The sequence below is a fragment of the Vidua macroura genome, chromosome Z (assembly GCF_024509145.1).
Source record: "Vidua macroura isolate BioBank_ID:100142 chromosome Z, ASM2450914v1, whole genome shotgun sequence".
In the NCBI taxonomy this organism is placed as follows: Eukaryota; Metazoa; Chordata; class Aves; order Passeriformes; family Viduidae; genus Vidua; species Vidua macroura.
In genome coordinates this window covers 76,645,975-76,669,602 of record NC_071611.1, presented here as the reverse complement: position 1 = coordinate 76,669,602, position 23,628 = coordinate 76,645,975, and the positions used below count along the sequence as shown (strand labels likewise).

Below are 23,628 nucleotides of genomic sequence, written 5' to 3'. Positions count from 1 at the left end.
TTTTCCTGCACCGAATGGGATTCTGATCCACTTTTAGTTTTCCATGTCTGCCGCAGCAATAGCAAAGGCCTTGCTGGCTATTTCCTACTTTTCCATTTCACAGCTTTCAAGAGCTAAAAGCTCCCTTGTGCAGAGGCACTGTGCCTTGCAGATAGCAGCCATGGAGGACTATCAAATTCCTAGGCAAACAGAGTTCTCTTGAATTAGCCCATTTTAATCTGGCCGGAGTGACTTAGAATGCCGTTGCTAAGAATGCTGATGATTTCTCCTTCAAAGAGGTGGTTGTAGATGCCAGGAGAAAGGAGGTGCTAAACGATAGGTAACGGCCTGTCCCTCATGTTTCTCTCTTGCCACAGATGACAGAAGCAGCAGCAGTCTCCGCCCCGGCTCCCTCTGCTCCTGGAGAAGAAGCCAAAGAGGAGCAAAAGGAGCAAGACGACCACGAGCCTGCAGCTGTGGTCACAGCAGAGCCTGATGGTTCCAAGAGAGTAAGTGCCAGTTGTGGGTGGTGCTGTCTTTAGTGCAAGGCAGAGCTGCAAGTTTCTGAGCAGCCAGCACTTGCTGTTGCTGGCTGAGGATGCTGAGTGCTGGAATCCCGCAGGACGCGGCCATTTCCTGCAGGCAGGGACAGCTAGAAATTGGCCCTTGGCCTGTCACCTTGAGGCACCCAAGAGCTGGGGGCTGCGGCTCAGCTTCTGCCTGCTTGGCTCAGTGAAGCCCTGTCTCTGGGCTTCTGCAGGGCCGTGGCCAAGGGCACAGGTGCTCGTGCTGGAGGTCACGGGGCTTTCTTTAGTTGTTTTCCCTTTCTGCAAAGGTGTGTTTGGCTTGTGGAAGTGTTCTGCAGTTTTCTGCAGCAGTTCTTCACTTGTACAGTCTCTTTTGGCTTTTGATAAGCGGCAAGGAGATGATTGCGTTGTCCATGAAGCTGGGGCAGGCCATTCTTGTGGGGTGAGGCCAAAGGAAGCAAGTGCCTTGTAGGGAAGGCTTCTTGCCAGGCAAAAAGCAGAAGGGGCGAGATTCTGTGGTTGCGTTTTGGGATGAAGCCTGCAGCTTTGGAAATGGCATTAGTGGCTCGGGTGGGGGTGAAGCTGCAAGTCCTTGACTGCTGTCTTGTGTTGCTGAGAAGAGGAATGACATCTTGGAATTGTGGCTGCTGTATTTGACGTCAAAGGGGCAAGTTTGTGGTGGGGGAGCTGCGTGGGCCCAAAGGACCCAGGGGTGCCGGTCAAGAGCAGCTGAAGGTGGGCCAGCGCGTGGCCAGGGAGCCAAGATGGCCAAGGGCGTCCTGGCCTGTGTCAGCAAGAGTGGGGCAGCAGGAGCAGGGCAGTGAGCGTCCCCCTGGGCTGGGCAGCGCTGCGGCCACAGCTGGGAGTGCTGTGCCCAGTTGTGGGCCCTTGTGAAGCAGAAAGTCCTTGAGGGGCTGGAGCGTGTGCAGAGGAGGACACGGGAGCTGGGGAAGGCTGTGGAGCGCAAGGCCAAGGAGGAGGTGCTGAGGGAGCTTTAGCCTGGACAACGGGAGGCTCGTCAGGGCCCTTCAGGCACACTTCCATAGATCCATAGAGGACAGCGCTCACCCCAAGGCCTGCTTCCCTGCCAAACATCCCCGCTCTGCATCCATGTGCTTTAGCCACCTGAGGAGGTGACACTTCCAATTTGTGGTTTCTTGGCTTGCTAGGAGGAGAAGCCCTGCTGATTTTCTCTCTTCCCAGCAAGCAAAGATGCTTCTGCACAAGCTTTCCTGCCCTTTTCCTGCACCGAATGGGATTCTGATCCACTTTTAGTTTTCCATGTCTGCCGCAGCAATAGCAAAGGCCTTGCTGGCTATTTCCTACTTTTCCATTTCACAGCTTTCAAGAGCTAAAAGCTCCCTTGTGCAGAGGCACTGTGCCTTGCAGATAGCAGCCATGGAGGACTATCAAATTCCTAGGCAAACAGAGTTCTCTTGAATTAGCCCATTTTAATCTGGCCGGAGTGACTTAGAATGCCGTTGCTAAGAATGCTGATGATTTCTCCTTCAAAGAGGTGGTTGTAGATGCCAGGAGAAAGGAGGTGCTAAACGATAGGTAACGGCCTGTCCCTCATGTTTCTCTCTTGCCACAGATGACAGAAGCAGCAGCAGTCTCCGCCCCGGCTCCCTCTGCTCCTGGAGAAGAAGCCAAAGAGGAGCAAAAGGAGCAAGACGACCACGAGCCTGCAGCTGTGGTCACAGCAGAGCCTGATGCTTCCAAGGGAGTAAGTGCCAGTTGTGGGTGGTGCTGTCTTTAGTGCAAGGCAGAGCTGCAAGTTTCTGAGCAGCCAGCACTTGCTGTTGCTGGCTGAGGATGCTGAGTGCTGGAATCCCGCAGGACGCGGCCATTTCCTGCAGGCAGGGACAGCTAGAAATTGGCCTTTGGCCTGTCACCTTGAGGCACCCAAGAGCTGGGGGCTGCGGCTCAGCTTCTGCCTGCTTGGCTCAGTGAAGCTCTGTCTCTGGGCTTCTGCAGGGCCGTGGCCAAGGGCACAGGTGCTCGTGCTGGAGGTCACAGGGCTTTCTTTAGTTGTTTTCCCTTTCTGCAAAGGTGTGTTTGGCTTGTGGAAGTGTTCTGCAGTTTTCTGCAGCAGTTCTTCACTTGTACAGTCTCTTTTGGCTTTTGATAAGCGGCAAGGAGATGATTGCGTTGTCCATGAGGCTGGGGCAGGCCATTCTTGTGGGGTGAGGCCAAAGGAAGCAAGTGCCTTTTAGGGAAGGCTTCTTGCCTGGCAAAAAGCAGAAGGGGCGAGTTTCTGTGGTTGCGTTTTGGGATGAAGCCTGCAGCTTTGGAAATGGCATTAGTGGCTCGGGTGGGGGTGAAGCTGCAAGTCCTTGACTGCTGTCTTGTGTTGCTGAGAAGAGGAAGGACATCTTGGAATTGTGGCTGCTGTATTTGACGTCAAAGGGGCAAGTTTGTGGTGGGGGAGCTGCGTGGGCCCAAAGGACCCAGGGGTGCCGGTCAAGAGCAGCTGAAGGTGGGCCAGCGCGTGGCCAGGGAGCCAAGAAGGCCAAGGGCGTCCTGGCCTGTGTCAGCAAGACTGGGGCAGCAGGAGTAGGGCAGTGAGCGTCCCCCTGGGCTGGGCAGCGCTGCGGCCACAGCTGGGAGTGCTGTGCCCAGTTGTGGGCCCTTGTGAAGCAGAAAGTCCTTGAGGGGCTGGAGCGTGTGCAGAGGAGGACACGGGAGCTGGGGAAGGCTGTGGAGCGCAAGGCCAAGGAGGAGGTGCTGAGGGAGCTTTAGCCTGGACAACGGGAGGCTCGTCAGGGCCCTTCAGGCACACTTCCATAGATCCATAGAGGACAGCGCTCACCCCAAGGCCTGCTTCCCTGCCAAACATCCCCGCTCTGCATCCATGTGCTTTAGCCACCTGAGGAGGTGACACTTCCAATTTGTGGTTTCTTGGCTTGCTAGGAGGAGAAGCCCTGCTGATTTTCTCTCTTCCCAGCAAGCAAAGATGCTTCTGCACAAGCTTTCCTGCCCTTTTCCTGCACCGAATGGGATTCTGATCCACTTTTAGTTTTCCATGTCTGCCGCAGCAATAGCAAAGGCCTTGCTGGCTATTTCCTACTTTTCCATTTCACAGCTTTCAAGAGCTAAAAGCTCCCTTGTGCAGAGGCACTGTGCCTTGCAGATAGCAGCCATGGAGGACTATCAAATTCCTAGGCAAACAGAGTTCTCTTGAATTAGCCCATTTTAATCTGGCCGGAGTGACTTAGAATGCCGTTGCTAAGAATGCTGATGATTTCTCCTTCAAAGAGGTGGTTGTAGATGCCAGGAGAAAGGAGGTGCTAAACGATAGGTAACGGCCTGTCCCTCATGTTTCTCTCTTGCCACAGATGACAGAAGCAGCAGCAGTCTCCGCCCCGGCTCCCTCTGCTCCTGGAGAAGAAGCCAAAGAGGAGCAAAAGGAGCAAGACGACCACGAGCCTGCAGCTGTGGTCACAGCAGAGCCTGATGCTTCCAAGGGAGTAAGTGCCAGTTGTGGGTGGTGCTGTCTTTAGTGCAAGGCAGAGCTGCAAGTTTCTGAGCAGCCAGCACTTGCTGTTGCTGGCTGAGGATGCTGAGTGCTGGAATCCCGCAGGACGCGGCCATTTCCTGCAGGCAGGGACAGCTAGAAATTGGCCTTTGGCCTGTCACCTTGAGGCACCCAAGAGCTGGGGGCTGCGGCTCAGCTTCTGCCTGCTTGGCTCAGTGAAGCTCTGTCTCTGGGCTTCTGCAGGGCCGTGGCCAAGGGCACAGGTGCTCGTGCTGGAGGTCACAGGGCTTTCTTTAGTTGTTTTCCCTTTCTGCAAAGGTGTGTTTGGCTTGTGGAAGTGTTCTGCAGTTTTCTGCAGCAGTTCTTCACTTGTACAGTCTCTTTTGGCTTTTGATAAGCGGCAAGGAGATGATTGCGTTGTCCATGAGGCTGGGGCAGGCCATTCTTGTGGGGTGAGGCCAAAGGAAGCAAGTGCCTTTTAGGGAAGGCTTCTTGCCTGGCAAAAAGCAGAAGGGGCGAGTTTCTGTGGTTGCGTTTTGGGATGAAGCCTGCAGCTTTGGAAATGGCATTAGTGGCTCGGGTGGGGGTGAAGCTGCAAGTCCTTGACTGCTGTCTTGTGTTGCTGAGAAGAGGAAGGACATCTTGGAATTGTGGCTGCTGTATTTGACGTCAAAGGGGCAAGTTTGTGGTGGGGGAGCTGCGTGGGCCCAAAGGACCCAGGGGTGCCGGTCAAGAGCAGCTGAAGGTGGGCCAGCGCGTGGCCAGGGAGCCAAGAAGGCCAAGGGCGTCCTGGCCTGTGTCAGCAAGACTGGGGCAGCAGGAGTAGGGCAGTGAGCGTCCCCCTGGGCTGGGCAGCGCTGCGGCCACAGCTGGGAGTGCTGTGCCCAGTTGTGGGCCCTTGTGAAGCAGAAAGTCCTTGAGGGGCTGGAGCGTGTGCAGAGGAGGACACGGGAGCTGGGGAAGGCTGTGGAGCGCAAGGCCAAGGAGGAGGTGCTGAGGGAGCTTTAGCCTGGACAACGGGAGGCTCGTCAGGGCCCTTCAGGCACACTTCCATAGATCCATAGAGGACAGCGCTCACCCCAAGGCCTGCTTCCCTGCCAAACATCCCCGCTCTGCATCCATGTGCTTTAGCCACCTGAGGAGGTGACACTTCCAATTTGTGGTTTCTTGGCTTGCTAGGAGGAGAAGCCCTGCTGATTTTCTCTCTTCCCAGCAAGCAAAGATGCTTCTGCACAAGCTTTCCTGCCCTTTTCCTGCACCGAATGGGATTCTGATCCACTTTTAGTTTTCCATGTCTGCCGCAGCAAGAGCAAAGGCCTTGCTGGCTATTTCCTACTTTTCCATTTCACAGCTTTCAAGAGCTAAAAGCTCCCTTGTGCAGAGGCACTGTGCCTTGCAGATAGCAGCCATGGAGGACTATCAAATTCCTAGGCAAACAGAGTTCTCTTGAATTAGCCCATTTTAATCTGGCCGGAGTGACTTAGAATGCCGTTGCTAAGAATGCTGATGATTTCTCCTTCAAAGAGGTGGTTGTAGATGCCAGGAGAAAGGAGGTGCTAAACGATAGGTAACGGCCTGTCCCTCATGTTTCTCTCTTGCCACAGATGACAGAAGCAGCAGCAGTCTCCGCCCCGGCTCCCTCTGCTCCTGGAGAAGAAGCCAAAGAGGAGCAAAAGGAGCAAGACGACCACGAGCCTGCAGCTGTGGTCACAGCAGAGCCTGATGCTTCCAAGGGAGTAAGTGCCAGTTGTGGGTGGTGCTGTCTTTAGTGCAAGGCAGAGCTGCAAGTTTCTGAGCAGCCAGCACTTGCTGTTGCTGGCTGAGGATGCTGAGTGCTGGAATCCCGCAGGACGCGGCCATTTCCTGCAGGCAGGGACAGCTAGAAATTGGCCTTTGGCCTGTCACCTTGAGGCACCCAAGAGCTGGGGGCTGCGGCTCAGCTTCTGCCTGCTTGGCTCAGTGAAGCTCTGTCTCTGGGCTTCTGCAGGGCCGTGGCCAAGGGCACAGGTGCTCGTGCTGGAGGTCACAGGGCTTTCTTTAGTTGTTTTCCCTTTGTGCAAAGGTGTGTTTGGCTTGTGGAAGTGTTCTGCAGTTTTCTGCAGCAGTTCTTCACTTGTACAGTCTCTTTTGGCTTTTGATAAGCGGCAAGGAGATGATTGCGTTGTCCATGAAGCTGGGGCAGGCCATTCTTGTGGGGTGAGGCCAAAGGAAGCAAGTGCCTTGTAGGGAAGGCTTCTTGCCAGGCAAAAAGCAGAAGGGGCGAGATTCTGTGGTTGCGTTTTGGGATGAAGCCTGCAGCTTTGGAAATGGCATTAGTGGCTCGGGTGGGGGTGAAGCTGCAAGTCCTTGACTGCTGTCTTGTGTTGCTGAGAAGAGGAATGACATCTTGGAATTGTGGCTGCTGTATTTGACGTCAAAGGGGCAAGTTTGTGGTGGGGGAGCTGCGTGGGCCCAAAGGACCCAGGGGTGCCGGTCAAGAGCAGCTGAAGGTGGGCCAGCGCGTGGCCAGGGAGCCAAGATGGCCAAGGGCGTCCTGGCCTGTGTCAGCAAGACTGGGGCAGCAGGAGTAGGGCAGTGAGCGTCCCCCTGGGCTGGGCAGCGCTGCGGCCACAGCTGGGAGTGCTGTGCCCAGTTGTGGGCCCTTGTGAAGCAGAAAGTCCTTGAGGGGCTGGAGCGTGTGCAGAGGAGGACACGGGAGCTGGGGAAGGCTGTGGAGCGCAAGGCCAAGGAGGAGGTGCTGAGGGAGCTTTAGCCTGGACAACGGGAGGCTCGTCAGGGCCCTTCAGGCACACTTCCATAGATCCATAGAGGACAGCGCTCACCCCAAGGCCTGCTTCCCTGCCAAACCTCCCCGCTCTGCATCCATGTGCTTTAGCCACCTGAGGAGGTGACACTTCCAATTTGTGGTTTCTTGGCTTGCTAGGAGGAGAAGCCCTGCTCATTTTCTCTCTTCCCAGCAAGAAAAGATGCTTCTGCACAAGCTTTCCTGCCCTTTTCCTGCACCGAATGGGATTCTGATCCACTTTTAGTTTTCCATGTCTGCCGCAGCAGCAGCAAAGGCCTTGCTGGCTATTTCCTACTTTTCCATTTCACAGCTTTCAAGAGCTAAAAGCTCCCTTGTGCAGAGGCACTGTGCCTTGCAGATAGCAGCCAGGGAGGACTATCAAATTCCTAGGCAAACAGAGTTCTCTTGAATTAGCCCATTTTAATCTGGCTGGAGTGACTTAGAATGCCATTGCTAAGAATGCTGATGATTTCTCCTTCAAAGAGGTGGTTGTAGATGCCAGGAGAAAGGAGGTGCTAAACGATAGGTAACGGCCTGTCCCTCATGTTTCTCTCTTGCCACAGATGACAGAAGCAGCAGCAGTCTCTGCCCCGGCTCCCTCTGCTCCTGGAGAAGAAGCCAAAGAGGAGCAAAAGGAGCAAGATGACCACGAGCCTGCAGCTGTGGTCACAGCAGAGCCTGATGCTTCCAAGAGAGTAAGTGCCAGTTGTGGCTGGTGCTGTCTTTAGTGCAAGGCAGAGCTGCAAGTTTCTGAGCAGCCAGCACTTGCTGTTGCTGGCTGAGGATGCTGAGTGCTGGAATCCCGCAGGACGCGGCCATTTCCTGCAGGCAGGGACAGCTAGAAATTGGCCCTTGGCCTGTCACCTTGAGGCACCCAAGAGCTGGGGGCTGCGGCTCAGCTTCTGCCTGCTTGGCTCAGTGAAGCTCTGTCTCTGGGCTTCTGCAGGGCCGTGGCCAAGGGCACAGGTGCTCGTGCTGGAGGTCACGGGGCTTTCTTTAGTTGTTTTCCCTTTGTGCAAAGGTGTGTTTGGCTTGTGGAAGTGTTCTGCAGTTTTCTGCAGCAGTTCTTCACTTGTACAGTCTCTTTTGGCTTTTGATAAGCGGCAAGGAGATGATTGCGTTGTCCATGAAGCTGGGGCAGGCCATTCTTGTGGGGTGAGGCCAAAGGAAGCAAGTGCCTTGTAGGGAAGGCTTCTTGTCAGGCAAAAAGCAGAAGGGGCGAGATTCTGTGGGTGCGTTTTGGGATGAAGCCTGCAGCTTTGGAAATGGCATTAGTGGCTCGGGTGGGGTGAAGCTGCAAGTCCTTGACTGCTGTCTTGTGTTGCTGAGAAGAGGAATGACATCTTGGAATTGTGGGTGCTGTATTTGACGTCAAAGGGGCAAGTTTGTGGTGGGGGAGCTGCGTGGGCCCAAAGGACCCAGGGGTGCCGGTCAAGAGCAGCTGAAGGTGGGCCAGCACGTGGCCAGGGAGCCAAGAAGGCCAAGGGCGTCCTGGCCTGTGTCAGCAAGAGTGGGGCAGCAGGAGCAGGGCAGTGAGCGTCCCCCTGGGCTGGGCAGCGCTGCGGCCACAGCTGGGAGTGCTGTGCCCAGTTGTGGGCCCCTGTGAAGCAGAAAGTCCTTGAGGGGCTGGAGCGTGTGCAGAGGAGGACACGGGAGCTGGGGAAGGCTGTGGAGCGCAAGGCCAAGGAGGAGGTGTTGAGGGAGCTTTAGCCTGGACAACGGGAGGCTCGTCAGGGCCCTTCAGGCACACTTCCATAGATCCATAGAGGACAGCGCTCACCCCAAGGCCTGCTTCCCTGCCAAACCTCCCCGCTCTGCATGCAAGGACTTTAGCCACCTGAGGAGGTGACACTTCCAATTTGTGGTTTCTTGGCTTGCTAGGAGGAGAAGCACTGCTCATTTTCTCTCTTCCCAGCAAGCAAAGATGCTTCTGCACAAGCTTTCCTGCCCTTTTCCTGCACCGAATGGGATTCTGATCCACTTTTACTTTTCCATGTCTGCCGCAGCAATAGCAAAGGCCTTGCTGGCTATTTCCTACTTTTCCATTTCACAGCTTTCAAGAGCTAAAAGCTCCCTTGTGCAGAGGCACTGTGCCTTGCAGTTAGCAGCCATGGAGGACTATCAAATTCCTAGGCAAACAGAGTTCTCTTGAATTAGCCCATTTTAATCTGGCCGGAGTGACTTAGAATGCCATTGCTAAGAATGCTGATGATTTCTCCTTCGAAGTGGTGGTTGTAGATGCGAAGAGAAAGGAGGTTCTAAACCATAGGTAACGGCCTGTCCCTCATGTTTCTCTCTTGCCACAGATGACAGAAGCAGCAGCAGTCTCCGCCCCGGCTCCCTCTGCTCTTGGAGAAGAAGCCAAAGAGGAGCAAAAGGAGCAAGACGACCACGAGCCTGCAGCTGTGGTCACAGCAGAGCCTGATGCTTCCAAGGGAGTAAGTGCCAGTTGTGGGTGGTGCTGTATTTAGTGCAAGGCAGAGCTGCAAGTTTCTGAGCAGCCAGCACTTGCTGTTGCTGGCTGAGGATGCTGAGTGCTGGAATCCCGCAGGACGCGGCCATTTCCTGCAGGCAGGGACAGCTAGAAATTGGCCTTTGGCCTGTCACCTTGAGGCACCCAAGAGCTGGGGGCTGCGGCTCAGCTTCTGCCTGCTTGGCTCAGTGAAGCTCTGTCTCTGGGCTTCTGCAGGGCCGTGGCCAAGGGCACAGGTGCTCGTGCTGGAGGTCACAGGGCTTTCTTTGGTTGTTTTCCCTTTGTGCAAAGGTGTGTTTGGCTTGTGGAAGTGTTCTGCAGTTTTCTGGAGCAGTTCTTCACTTGTACAGTCTCTTTTGGCTTTTGATAAGCTGCAAGGAGATGATTGCGTTGTCCATGAAGCTGGGGCAGGCCATTCTTGTGGGGTGAGGCCAAAGGAAGCAAGTGCCTTGTAGGGAAGGCTTCTTGCCAGGCAAAAAGCAGAAGGGGCAAGTTGCTGTGGATGCGTTTTGGGATGAAGCCTGCAGCTTTGGAAATGGCATTAGTGGCTCGGGTGGGGGTGAAGCTGCAAGTCCTTGACTGCTGTCTTGTGTTGCTGAGAAGAGGAAGGACATCTTGGAATTGTGGCTGCTGTATTTGACGTCAAAGGGGCAAGTTTGTGGTGGGGGAGCTGCGTGGGCCCAAAGGACCCAGGGGTGCCGGTCAAGAGCAGCTGAAGGTGGGCCAGCGCGTGGCCAGGGAGCCAAGAAGGCCAAGGGCGTCCTGGCCTGTGTCAGCAAGAGTGGGGCAGCAGGAGCAGGGCAGGGAGCGTCCCCCTGGGCTGGGCAGCGCTGCGGCCACAGCTGGGAGTGCTGTGCCCAGTTGTGGGCCCCTGTGAAGCAGAAAGTCCTTGAGGGGCTGGAGCGTGTGCAGAGGAGGACACGGGAGCTGGGGAAGGCTGTGGAGCGCAAGGCCAAGGAGGAGGTGCTGAGGGAGCTTTAGCCTGGACAACGGGAGGCTCGTCAGGGCCCTTCAGGCACACTTCCATAGATCCATATGGGACAGTGCTGACTACAAATGCTATTTCTTCTGCAAATATCCTCTCACAGCATCCAAGTGCTTTTGACACTTTTTTTGGTGACTCTTTCATCTTGTGGTTTCTTCCTTTTTTAGGAGGAGATTTCCTGTTCAGGTTCTCATTTTTCAGCAAGGCCAGGTGGTTTTCCTCCATCTTTTCTGCCCTTTTCCGTGACTTGTCAAGATTCTGCTAGGTTTTTCTTTTGTAAGGTGACATTTCTGGAGGATGCATTATATTTGCATGAGAACACATTGTTTGGGGCTGCGAGCTCGGTGCAGAAGGAGCTGTTCTGGTGCCACGCCAGTCAATAGGGCCTTTCACTTTGCGTTCATATTGACAGTACCTCTGCCTTTTTGCAGCCCAGGGAATCAGTAAATGTGGTGTTTTGAAATTGAGCGGGAAATCAATGCTCTTGCATTCCAGCTGGTCCTCAGAGATCAGAGGAGCTGGGAGGGGCTGGGCTTTATTTCTGATTACAGCCCCTTTAGCACTCTCAGTGTTGTCAAGTCAAAGAGAAGCACTTGGCCAAGCACAGATGCTGCAAGAATGCCATTCCCAGTGCAATGCTCTGGATCTGGTTGCATTCCATAAGGACCTAAATGCTCCAGATTCCCCGGGAGTGTGGTTTATTGAAGCAATAGGAGAGCAATCTCAGGATTGCTGCTGATCAGGGCAATGGCTACCAAGTGTGTGTAGCAACAGAAACTATAGTTAAGAGAGATTATAAGAGTGAATTCTATCTTTCTATCTATCTATCTATCTATCTATCTATCTATCTATCTATCTAATCTATCTATCATTTGCATAATTGAATCTTCTTGGCTCTGGTCCAAAGCAGTTGGAGGTGCAAACTTCACCTAAAGCATCCCTTTCAGGAGAGGATTAGAGACACGTTCTGTTGACCGATTCTGAGCAGGCAGAGCTATTTCCCCCTCCAGATATGGTGGTTTTTTTCCCCCTCAGAGCTGTTTTCCTCCTCCGGCCTCTTCTTCCTGAAGCCCCCAGTTAATTCTTTGATTTTCTGCCTGTCCCAGAGAGGTGGAAGAATTCCATGTTTTAGGTGGTGAAGAGAACATGAACTCCAGAAGTGTCTCTCATAAAGGGTGAGCTCACCCAGGAAGCCACCTGCAGAGGCAGGATGGAGCTGTGGGACTGGGCTGGGTGTCAGTCACTACTGAAAGACAAACAGGACATGGCAGGAGCAGAGGGAGGCCCTCACCAGATCCCTGAGAAATGCCACACCTTCCCTGTCAGCTGCCTGAGAGGCTGTTGGAGCTTCAGCCCCAGATGGCCCCTGATTGTAGTGCCAGGGTCACTTTGGAATCTGTGCCTCCCCACGGGCAGAGAATGACCCAGGAGAGCAGCAGCACAGTGCTCTGGGAACGTGTGAGCCCATCAGTCCTTGAGTCTTGGCCCACAAATGTCCTATGGAAAGTTGAAACCCATCTTCTCTTGCTTTCTGTGCAGATCCTTCCAGAGAAAGAGCAGGAGCAGATTGAGTTATCAGAGATGCCATGCCAGACTCAGGGAGAGCTGAGAGCCCGAGAGCAGGAAGAGCAGCTCAGGCAGCAGGTGGAAGAGCCACAGGAGAATGGCCAGGTAAGCCTGACTCGCCAGGTGTCAGAGGGAAAGGGCAGGAAGAAGGGCATAAAACAGAGCTCTTGGGAGTGAGGAGGCCAGGAGTCCCAGAGGCACTGAAAGCACAGAGCCTTGGAATCTGCAGGGATCAGCACTGAGACAAGAGGGTTCCATTAGAAGCAGGTGTGGGTAGGGAAGCAGAAAGAAGGGGCTGAATAAATGTGATTTTGAGGCTGCAAGAGGAAAAAGCTGAGCCTTATGGCAGCTCCCAGTCACTTGCTCTGCATTTGTGTGTACAGAATATCAAGGCAGAGCCACAAGCAGAGCTGCCCGAAGCTCAGAGTGCCATCACAGAAGTGAAGAAGAGGAACCAGGAAGAGACAAGAAGAATTCAAAAGGAGATGAATCTCCATCAGCAGAGGGGTGATCAACAAAACCAGGTGACTGAAAGAGTGGCAGTCACTCCACTTGTGAAAGATCCTCTCTCTCGTATTTTAGAGAACTTGAAGGAACAGCTGGACACAGACTTTCAGAAAGCTCACGCTAAGATCATGGCAAGGGAGAAGAGGCAGGAGGAAGAAATGAAAATCATCAGAGAAAAACTTAATCCCCTCCCTCAGGCTCTACAAAAGCAAGTGAGTGAAAGAGGGATAGCCACTGCAGTCACCAAACTGGTGGTTTCTGCCCTTCTGGCCTTCCCAGTGCAGAGCAGCAGGGAGCGGGGTGATGCCTCTGAGTGCCATCCTGCTCTAGTGTGTATCACAGTCACTCGGAAGGACATTTCCTGGTGTGCTGAATCTCAGCTGCTGCCCTGGACAGTGGGACTTGTCCTTTGGCCTTTTGGCCAGCAGTCATCCAAATTGATTCCTGCTGGCCTGTTCCTGCTCTCCTTGTTTCTTGAGGTGTTTTTACAGGGGAATATGGTGACCCAGATGGAGGATTGAAACAAGCTGTCTGTATCCCTTGTAAATCTGTTCTTTCCTCACAGTCAGTGACTCTTGACTGACAGGGACAAGCTGTAGTCTCTGACTGCTTTGTTCTGTTTGACTCGAGGTGCAAGTGTTGACGTCTCACCGGGCAGCCGGCAAAGACTTCCGGCAAATGAGTGGCACTGAAGAGCCCCGAGGCTGGCGTGAGGCACAGGAACTGTCCCCACCAAAGGTGCTACAGGTTGGGCATGACCTGAAGATGGTGCAGGAAAAGAAGACACAGTGGGGGGAGGACGAACACTTGAACAAGGAGCTGCACGTGTGTCTGAAGCCCTTGGAGGGGGAAAGGAATCCTTGAGAGGAAGTAGAATGGTCATTGTGGCAGTGATCCTTCAGAAAATCCATGAAAATGGACCATGAATCTGGCCATCCACTCGAGTAGAACTAGCCTTTGGTTTTGACCCATCCAGTCTGAGAAGTGGACATCAGAAAAAACCCACTTAAGAGCGCTGCATGTTGCTGACAGCACCTTCCTAAGGGCTTGCATTTGAAATGGAATCTCAGGCTAATCTCTGCCAGCCACCTTTCTGACATAAACTCATTTCTTGTCCCAGATCTACAAGGGCTTTGTCACCAAACCTGCTGCAGCAGCAGCATGGTCTAAAGGAGCCTTTGCTCTCCACCCTGAGAAGCGGAGCCGGGGCGGTTTGTTCATCTCCAGTGCTGGCCCAGCTGCTGCTCAGCAACAGGAGATCAAGGATGACTCCCTGGAGCTACGGAGTACGTCTGCTGTATTTCTTGTCTGAGGGACAGTCTATTGTGTGCAGGTGCCAGCATAGCTGTACCAAATGCTTTTCCTGAGTTTGGTGTCCCAGGGACATTTAGAGACATTTCCCCACAGGAACTGCTGTAGAAAAGCAGTCTTTGTGCTGGCCACCTGTGCCGCAGAGCTGTCTGCCTGGTTGTTGTTTTTACCCAGCCGAACACAAAGGGTTCAAAGCTTCAGGCTCTGGGTCTGTCTTTTGAATCTCCTGGAAGCTGGGATCTCTGCTTTAAAGTGAGCATCTTGCATTTTGTTTCCCTCAGGGAAAATAGTGAACATGGAAAATCCTGTGATGAAATACACGGAACTGGAACATATTGGCAGAGGGTGAGTCCAACCACAGTTACTTCTATATAACCATGGGCCAGGTGTTTTTCTGGTGGAATATCTATGCAGTGTGAAGTCAGAACAGCTGCAAACAGACATCTATCCCCATGTTCAGACACTGGGGATAGATTGTCCCATCTCTCACTGCTGCTCCGAATTTGTGAGTGTGCCCAGAAGGCATTGTCAGAGACACCTCCATGCTGCCAAGTTCCTGCCTGCAGCAAGGAACAGGACCTGGAAGATCTCCTTGTCTCACAAGTGTGGGACAGTTCTGTGTTAATTTCCTGAGCATTTTTGTATATCTCCAAATCATACAGCCACACTAATAAAAGGGGAAGAAACGTGCTTGCCTGAAAGAGCAACCTACTCCCTGATAGCTGTCAGATAACAGTTCTCAGGAACATTTCTTTCCAAAAGATTGCTGAAGGAAATACTCCATGGTCAGGATAAAAACTGCACAGTTTAGAACCTGAAACCCAAGATGAAAGAAGGAGCTCTCCTTAGGAGCTGAGGCAGAAAACAGCAACACTTCAGGGACAGGCCCAGTGCCCATGCACTTGAGAGGAAAATGCATCATCTGCCTTTGGGCAGAGCCCGCCTGCTTCCGGCAGGTTTTAGGCATTTGCAGCAGAGATCTCCTCTGTGGACTGGCTTTCACTGCAAGATCTAAATGTCTTCTCCTTTCTTTGCTGCTTTTTTGTTTCTAGGACTTTTGGAGATGTTTGCATAGCACTTGACAATGCCACAGGAGAAGAGGTAAATGTCAACATCTCCCGCAGGTCCTCTGGTGTGAGCAGCTGTGGCTGGAGCTTTGAGTAGAGCTGTGCTGAAAAGGCACAAGAAGCACAGACTGCTACCAGCCTGCAAAATACATTTGGGACAGTCTTTGTCCTTCTCAGCTGCCAGAAGGAAGGCAAGGAGGGCAGCAGTTCCTTTCAGAGAAGGATGTGGTCATTCGCTCTCCATTGCTAAAACAAAGGTGGTGCCTTTGAGCATCTCACTGCTCTTTGGGGCTACAGCTTCAGAGTCCTGAATTCTCACTTCTGGCTGCCAGGAAATGCATCTGAAAGTTACTGGTAGTTCCTTAGCCACCTGCAGTGCCGCACTTGGCAACTGCACGTAGGGAGAGATCTGCACGGCGTCCCTAAAAGCCCTAAGTCCTGCCCATAGCCCAAAATATATCCACAGAGTATTAAGGCATGGATTACTTCTTCTGAATCCCAGACAAAGCAGCAGGGAGTGTGCTCAGAGCTTTGTGGGTGATAGCTGAGACACCACAGTTACCAAGTGGACAAGGCAAAACCTCAGTGGCCACGTGTCCTGTAAGTGGCCTCCAAGGGAGCAGAGAAATGGGCTGTTGCAATGTCAGTTCCTAATTACTGCAATGCCCAATCACAAGGCAGTTTGGCACAGCTCGGCTGTGGCATTGCAAAATCACTCGCTCCATGTGCCTTGCGGTCTTGTGCTGCCAAATTCTCAAGTTACTCATTTTCAATGTCATTTTAGGTGGCCATAAAGAAAATAAATCTCCAAGAACTGAGGAAGAAGGAACTAAAAGTCAATGAACTCATGCTCATGAAGCCAAATAAGAATCCCAACCTGGTCAACTATTTAGACAGGTGAGTTGTTGTGAATGTTTGTTTACATATTGCAAACATGCAAGGTAAAATTCCACTTTGTTCACTGGCAGAAAATAGAGCTGTAATTATTGGTTAAATATTACTGCTCTGCTCATCTCCAGTGGATGGGAAGAGAGTGCATCTTGTCTGCATGAGTCTTCCCTGGTACACAGAGTTTGAAAATGATTCAAAAACCTGCATCTGTCATATCTTACTGAATCAATAGCCTGTAAGTTCACAGCCACCACATTGTTTTGGGGCTTGATTTTTTTCAAGAGTCCTCTTACGTCCAGATAAACTAACATGGATTTCCCTTGGATTGTGTCCCCTCTTTTCCATTACTTTGCATGCCAGGAAGACTAGGTGCTTATTTCCAGAAACACGCAGTTTGACAGGTTTTTGATCTGTTCCTAACCTGCAGTTTTTACTTGCTGGCAATTGAAGACATCTCCTTTTTTCACAGCTGTGCCTTTCTTCTTGAGACAGATTGCAAACAATGCACAGCCTAGAGGGAATGTCTATTCCTTTCATTCTGTCCTAGTCACAAAGGGACTTGGAAACAAGAATCAATCAAGAAAACAACCTAGCCATGCATGTCTATCTCCATGCTCTTGTTTCCTTCTTTCAGCTACCGTGTGGATGGGCAACGCTGGCTGGTCATGGAGTACATGGACGGAGGCACTCTGAGCGATGTCATCAGCGAGACCCACCTGTCTGAAGACGAGATGGCAGCCATCAGTCGGGAGGTCAGCAATCCCACCTGTGCTGCCCAGGGTGTGGGCAGGATTGTCTGGGAAACAGGGCTCCGACCTGGAGTGATTTCATGTGCCAAGCTTTGTTTCTGTGTTGCTGGTATGCTATGGGCAAGTAAAAGCCTCTCAAGTGAAATGCCTGCCAGTGCCCCTGCACTCACAGTACTCAGTTCTTGTACTCATATCTCCTGCTGTTGTATTCTCGCTCTGTCTCTTGTATTTGTATTTGCTGTTCTCCACCTTGCCTCCCTAAACTTTTATCTCCAGCCTGTCTGCACTGCATTCCTTGCCTGTAAAAACAAAGGTGCTGGTGGCAGCATTTGAAATGATCAGCAAAGAAAAAAGACTCATTTCTCTCAGTCCTCAACTGAAAAGGACACTAGTGCAGCCAAAATGCTCTTTGCTTCAGGAAGGTGACTGTTGTGATACTTCCAAGTCTGTGCTGAGGCCAGCAACAAAACCTTTGTCATGCAGCCTCCCACCCCAAAGTGATCCACTTCACACCAAAGGGAGGGACTTTTTCTTCCTTGGCAAAACCCTCACTTGTCCTCTGCATGGAGAAAGCACATCCACAGCAGCAGCAGCCATGCTGGCTGGTTTGCAGGGGACAGTCTACAACAACAGCAGCTGCTGTTGCTCTTTCAAAAGCTGACATGCCTTTCCTTAGAAAGGTCCTGCTCTGCAAGTGGTGGAGCAGCAAGCTCTTCCTCACAATCGCACTCTGTTCTGCCATTACTCACCATTCCCCTGCAGAGGCAATCTGTAGAGCTGTTTCCTTTCTTGTGTAATGAAATCACATCGCTAATTTTTGCCCTCCTGTTTCTGTTTTCTCTCTCAGTGCCTGCAAGGCCTGGATTTTCTTCACTCGAACCATGTGATCCACCGAGATGTGAAGAGCAGCAACATCCTTCTCAGGACCGACGGCTCTGTCAAGCTGGGTCAGTGTATTCTTGGTCAGGTGCAGCATTCCAGGGACGTGGGCTGTGGGGCTGCTTTGAGTGACTGCCAGCTCCCCAAAAATGGTGCTGGTGGCAGTGCAGGGAACCCTGACACAAACTGTGGGCACAGTTGCAACATGCACAGAAGTATGACAAGGAACAAGGAGTCAAGAGTGGCGTTGCTCTGTGTGTGTCCCTTCCAGAGGGAGGGAGCTACAATGTAAAGCTTCAGAAAAATAAAAGGCTGGAGGTAGTCTAAAAAATGAGGCTTTTTTTTTGAAGTGGCCAATTCCATATTTCCTTGTCTAAAGCCCTGAGGAAACAGAGCATGGACAGTTCTCCAGGAGACTCAACAGCACATTCTTAGACTGAGAGTGGGGAATTCTTTGGCTTGATTTCCTAACTTGAGCTGGCTTTCATGGTTTGTTTTTTTCTCCACAGCTGACTCTGGCCTCTTTGTTCAGCTCACCCCTGAGCAGAGTCGACGGAGCTCAGTGGCCGGCACTTCTGGGTGGATGGCGCCTGAAGTGGTGACAGGTCAACCATGTGGCCCCAAAGTGGACATATGGTCTCTTGGAATCGTGGGCATCGAAATGGCGGAAGGAGAAGTTCCTTACTGGAATGAAACTCCTGTTTCGGTAAGGTGCAAATACTCACTGATCCTGCTTGTCTTTGTCACCTGTCCCATGGTCAGTGTGCCATTGGACAAAATCCCATTGCCATCTGCTGGCACCACTTCCACCAAGGTCCCCTTCTGAAAATGTCCCTGCAGCACATCAGCATCTGCTGTCGATTTGGTTGCATCAGAAGGGAAGAGGAAGGTAACCAGTTCAGAAACCTAACCAGTTCAGAAACCTGCCATTTTGGCCTCCAGCCATGCCTGACATTTTTCACTTGCTTTTTGAACAATGTTGGAGCTCTGTCTCTGAAGAAAAGGCATTTTTCAGTGGAATGGTTGGATGTGTGATAAATATCCTTCAAAATGGAGATTGAATCTTCCTAGTTTCAATTTTAGAGAAAAAGAAAAAAGAGAAAAAGTAAATGGAAAAGGAAGAGGAAGAGAAAAGGGAAAAGAAAAAAAGAAAAAGTAAGAGAAAAATGGAAAGGAAGAGGAAAAGGAAGAGAAAATAAAAAGAAAAAAAGGAAAAGGAAAAGGGAAAAAAGACAGAAAAAAAAGGAAAAGAAAAAGAAAAAAGAATAAAAAGGAGAAAAAACCACCAAAGCAATGCCCAAGCAAGTTCTGCTTGCTTTTCCTTTCATTTACCACAGCACATCAATTTTCCTCCAAACTGTAGCATCTTTTCCCAATCCTGTGGGTCTTCAAAACTTTCAGGCTTTCAAATCATCTGTACATTGTTCAGTCATGCGTGTGGGTGGCCTGGATAAGTTTAGGATGTGTTTTTCTCCGACTGCAGTTAGAATTGTACACTAAACTCTTGGCTGTGTCTGGGTACTTTAACAAGTTGATGAACTTGCAGCCAGGTGCCTGGGGCTGGGATCCAACGTGGGCGGTTGACGCCGGTGCTGTGTTCCTTTACCACAGGAGCAGGGCCACCCCTGGCTTGCACAGTTCTAAGGACAGTGAGGACTCCAGCTCCCCACCATGTCCAGTGGCTGAGCTCAGCTGCAGAGAGACAGGATAAAACCCTCTTTGTGACCTCTGGGGGTGTGGGAAAAGTAAAGGAAATTTTCCTCTGGGATGAAGAAGAAAGTAACAAAGTCTCTTTGGTCACCATCTTTTTCAGTGCCACCAGCACAGAGCTGTGACTATTGTGGTGGGCATTTTCATGGAGACTCCCAGGCCTCCTTCCATTGTTATTTCAGTCTATTTTAGATGGATTCTGCATCTGCATTTTTTTCAAGAGGAGAAAAAAAAAAAAAAACAACTCGATGATTTTTGTTTCATGGAAGCTGTGCTAAAGGGACCAACAAGCACTGCAAAGATTCCTTTCATGTAATAATCCTTGGAAATAGTATGGATAGAACAAACTCCCCCTTCCAAATAGCCTGTCAGGCTGGTGCAAATCCTCAGAGAAGCAAAACGTGCTTTTGCTGATGTAGTTCCCACTAACTAGGTCAGTCAATGAAATCAGCTGCCAAGGCAAGATCTGCTGAATGCTGGAAAAGCTGTGGCTGCATCGGGGTTTGGGTTTTTGGTTGGTAAAGGAAAGTCATCTCTGGGTCTCTCCAGGGCAGTTTCTGCAGAGTGGAGCTTAAACAATGGGATCTGAGAGAGCACTTACAGATGGGAAAGAAGCAGCTGGAGCCTTATGTTTCCTTTTTCCCCAGCCTCAACTCCTGATAGCCATACGAGGGACACCAAAGCTGCGGCAGCCCAACCGATTCTCGTCTTCCCTGCGTAACTTCCTGAGGCACTGCCTGCGGACAGACGCGGCACGGCGCTGGTCAGCCAAGGAGCTCCTGCAGGTAAAATGCAAAGGGGCTGCAGGTGAAAGAGTGTCTGAGGGATGGGCTCCTGCTCCACTGAAGTGCAAGGCATCAGATGAGCCTCCTTCCTCCCAACCTCCACTCCTGATGTTGTTCAAATGAAAACGGTGAGGAATTCTAGTCTGGGCTGGGCTGGGCTGGCAGGGCCCTGTGAAGGTCATCTGGTCCAAGTGTCCTGCAAAGAGCAGGGAGAGATCAGGTTGTTCAGAGCCCCTTCCCACCTGACCTGGAATGTTTGCCCTATCCCTACCCAGGATGGGGCACCTACCAGCTCTAAGGACAACCTGTGCCAGTGTGGCACCATGCTCCAAGTAAACAAGTTCTTCCTTAGATCTAATCTGACTCAATTCCCATTTTATATTATAAATATTATCCCATGTCCTATTGCAACGGAGCCTGTTAAAAAAGGTATTTCCTACTTCCTGAGAATCCCCTTTGAAGTACTGGAACTCAGCAATGAAGTCTCCCTGGGGCCAGTTCTCCTCCAGGCTGAATAGCTCCAGGTCTCTCAGCCTGTCCTCAGAGGAGAGGTGCTCTGTCCTCTGTTTCTGTCACCCTGTTTTGTAATTTGGTGGGGTGCTCCTTTTTATCGAATGGCAAAAGAACTGAAGTAGAGCAATGCAAGGTACACAGTCATGAAATGGTGGTGGAGGAACCCAAGGAAGCCAGTCCTGGCAGAGCAGTCTGGAGAGATTTGGCTGTGGGCAGGAGGGGCTGTGGGGGCTCACTGTGAGCCTCTGAGGGGCCCTGGTTTCTGCCCCCCACCCCACCCTTAGAGGTTTCTGGCACGCAGACAGGGGCAGCTGAAAGGGACTTGTCCCAGCCCTATCTGCTGCCTGGCACGCTCAGGCAGAGGGGAACTGGCCCAGGCTTACTGCCAGGCTGTGTGGCAGAGAGGGAACTGCAGCAGCCAGCGCCACTCGGCTGGCCCTGCTGGGAAGGAAGGTGCCATCCAGCACAGGAGGGGCAGGGCATGGAAAGGTAGACACTGCTCTGTCTCCCTGTGGAAATTAGCACGGTGCCTGTCTCTCAAAGACAGGGACCTATGTGGGTCATTGGAGTTTCCTGAAAGGAAGAAACCCCAGGGACAGAAAGCACCATTTCTAGAGCACGGGCAGGGCAAAAATCCCAGCTAGATGGAGAAACCAGAATAAAGGGATAAGTGGGATTCTGGGCCAGGTTTGCCTGTGATGGCAAGGTTCTGCACAGGATGACAGGGGAGCAGATGTCCCCGTCACTCCTCTTTCTGGGTCTTTCTAAGTACCAGAGGAATCCTGATTGAGTCTGTGAAGCACTGAGCTTGGAAAGTCATGGTTCACTGTTCTTTTTTTTTTTTTTTCCTGTGGACAGCATCCATTTGTAACATCAGCCAAGCCAGCGTCCACCCTGGTACCACTCATCAACTCAGTGAAGAAGGAGAAGAAGAAGAAGACAAGAATCTAACAGTCAAGATATTATCTCCATAACCAAGTTAGAGTAGGATTGTAGAGTAGGACTCTAGAGTAGGATTATTGAGTTGTTTTGTAGTATAGGTTTATAGAGTAGGATTGGAATTAAATAAAGTTTCTGAAGCATCAACTCATTTGGAAGATTCCCCTCCTTCTGACCCCTTCAGAAAACTCAACATTTCCTTCTGAATTGCCCGGTGTTTTTGATTGGTGCTAAGACACGCTTATGGCTTCTTTGGTATGGTTTGTAAGTGGAGAAGGCTCTTCTTCATTCATCCTCTCCAGACCACACTGCCTTTGGAATACGGCCCACTGGTCCCTTTTGGCACATCTGGGGCACTTCTAGTTGAGGCAGAAATGGCAATGGCATCTGCAGGAAAAACCAAAGGGGGAGTGGGGAAGCCAAACCATCCTGTGCTGATGCAGGCCTTCAGCTGTGACTCCAGAGCACTTGGGCACCTGCCATTTGGATTTGTATCCCTAAGTGCAATGTCTCTGGCTGGAGGAGAGCCTTGCTCAGCTGAGAAAGCAGCAAGATCAGAGAGGGTGCTCTGAAAGGTCTCCTGCGGTTCAGAGCTGTCAGCGACTGTGAGGTGAGAGCGGGCCCGGCCTTGCCCGGGCTGGAGCCGCAGCAGAGCCCCGGCAGAGCCCGGAGCAGCCTGAGCCTCGGCAGAGGCAGGCTGCCAGGAGGCCCTTGTAGCTGCAGGAGGCAGCAGCCCGGCCCTGCGTGCCTCTTCCTGGTGTCATGAATGAGGTGCCATATGTCAAGTTCAAAAAACTGCAAGATTTAAACTTTAGCAGCAATTTTAATGGAGGTATAAAAAAATATAAAATAATATTAAAATCAAATATAATGAAGTAGTTACAAATAGAAATTTGGCAGTGGTTCTGATAAAGCATAAGCAAAACCAACCGGGGGACAGGGGGGACCTCTCACCCTGCCGCACGTACAAAAGGCAAAAGAATCCAAGCACAACTTTTATACTGTATGCTAATACATATTCATCAATAGTTCCTGTAAATCTCCTCCCAGTTTTGATTCTTGAAGTCTACGTCACCATATTACACAGCGCATGTTCCCGTTGTTGCTGGGGGGTCTTCTGGACTCTTCAGGGGTCTTCTTGGATGAAGGCCGATGGTCTTCCTGGCTGTCCTCTGAATAACCTGGCAGGTTGTGCATGCACATGGAGCTTGGTGTTACATAAGTAAGCATTATGTTCCTGTTTTGGGTTCTCTATCTGGAATTATATCAACTTACTTGTCTTCAAGGCTGTTCTTGCCTCAGAAGAAGCTGCCTGGACTTTTATTTGTCTCAATGTCGATTCCACTCTTGGAGGTTTTCCCAACTTTGTCCTTCCCATGGCCGTTTGTGCTAAAATATCTCAATACTCCATCCTGGATCTTATGAACATCTGCGAACATCTGTTTTGTGATGCTAATGACATATCGCTTTCCCCTGTTACTTTTTAACAAATGTTTTCTAAAATATCAATATAGTTACAATTATTAGCACAAATCATCTTCATTTATCACATCTCTATCTGGCTGTGTTTGAAGGTAGAGGGTCAAAGCAAACTCCCTTGGTTCCTCCCTGAGCCCTGCCCAAGAGGAGGATGAAACCAGATGTGCCTGCACTAGAAGTTATGGTAGCTTGTTTATTCAACAGTATAAAATCTGGGCCTTCTCACAGCAAAGTTGGCAGCCTGGCCTGAGGGTGGGCGAACCACATAGGAATTCCCCGTTACTGGGAGTGCTTCTCCAATCCTTTGGTGTGACAGGGCATCCCCAGCTGACGTGTGTGTCAGGACAATGGTCAAGTATTAGGGTAACTGGTGATGTGTCTTTCTTCATCCCTACAGGCAATCTTTTGTAGCAATAATCGGGTGCATTGCTTAGCTTATCCTTCTGTACTTCTTTGCTGCTTTGCCCTACAGGAAATGACACTTCTTCCTTAAGTTGGTGTGGGTGTCTTTGGTGCTGACCCTGCCAGCAAGCCATTCCCTTCAGAATTGGACTCGGTGGATCCCTTCCAACACAGAACGCTCTGTGATTCTGTGATCACTTCTACAAAGTTTGCTCAGAATGACTTTCAGCTAAAACACTTGAAATTATTTGCTGAAATTAGAGTTGGTAGATAGTTCTTGTTGGTAAACAATGGAGGGAGAGAACAGCTTCATGTGGTTTTTTGGGGCGTTGCCCCAATTTTGTGGGTTCTTCCCTCCATTTTGGGATATCGCACCTCTGTTTTGGGGGTCTCCACCCAGCAATTTTGGCTTCCACTCCTTCCACTTTGGGGCCCCCCTTTAATTGTGTGCACCCCATCCCCATGTTCCACACATGCCCAGCATCCCCAGTGTGCACTGAATGGCCAGCAAGGGACTGGGGAATGCTGGGACCCACAGTGATGTCAGCCATCCCTCCTGGTTACACACAGGACTCCTCGGCCCTTTTTGGGCTGCCCTGGAGT

The 23,628-nt window shown here is 51.3% G+C and overlaps 2 protein-coding genes across 2 annotated transcripts; both read left to right on the top strand.

Moving 5' to 3' along the window:
• Positions 1–11,624: 11,624 nt before the first annotated feature.
• Positions 11,625–12,938, top strand: LOC128821611 (putative uncharacterized protein DDB_G0271606). Its single transcript, XM_054002804.1, has 2 exons — positions 11,625–11,898; positions 12,177–12,938. Exons 1-2 carry the CDS (start codon positions 11,647–11,649, stop codon positions 12,819–12,821), a joined length of 897 nt encoding a protein of 298 aa, XP_053858779.1. The 5' UTR covers positions 11,625–11,646; the 3' UTR covers positions 12,822–12,938.
• LOC128821610 (serine/threonine-protein kinase PAK 3-like) lies at positions 12,937–21,291 on the top strand. Its single transcript, XM_054002803.1, has 10 exons — positions 12,937–13,038; positions 13,421–13,586; positions 13,893–13,956; positions 14,664–14,712; positions 15,463–15,575; positions 16,204–16,321; positions 17,166–17,265; positions 17,707–17,903; positions 19,555–19,692; positions 21,064–21,291. Exons 1-10 carry the CDS (start codon positions 12,979–12,981, stop codon positions 21,154–21,156), a joined length of 1,098 nt encoding a protein of 365 aa, XP_053858778.1. The 5' UTR covers positions 12,937–12,978; the 3' UTR covers positions 21,157–21,291.
• The last annotated feature ends 2,337 nt before the right edge of the window (positions 21,292–23,628 follow it).

Bases quoted from the DNA above. Each gene is read 5' to 3' on its own strand.
- LOC128821611 (XM_054002804.1), top strand. From the start codon at position 11,647: ATGACCCAGGAGAGCAGCAGCACAGTGCTCTGGGAACGTGTGAGCCCA. The intron at 11,899-12,176 runs GTAAGCCTGACT...TTGTGTGTACAG, and splicing joins AGCCACAGGAGAATGGCCAG to AATATCAAGGCAGAGCCACA.
- LOC128821610 (XM_054002803.1), top strand. From the start codon at position 12,979: ATGAGTGGCACTGAAGAGCCCCGAGGCTGGCGTGAGGCACAGGAACTG. The intron at 13,039-13,420 runs GTGCTACAGGTT...TTCTTGTCCCAG, and splicing joins AGGAACTGTCCCCACCAAAG to ATCTACAAGGGCTTTGTCAC. The intron at 15,576-16,203 runs GTGAGTTGTTGT...TCCTTCTTTCAG, and splicing joins CTGGTCAACTATTTAGACAG to CTACCGTGTGGATGGGCAAC.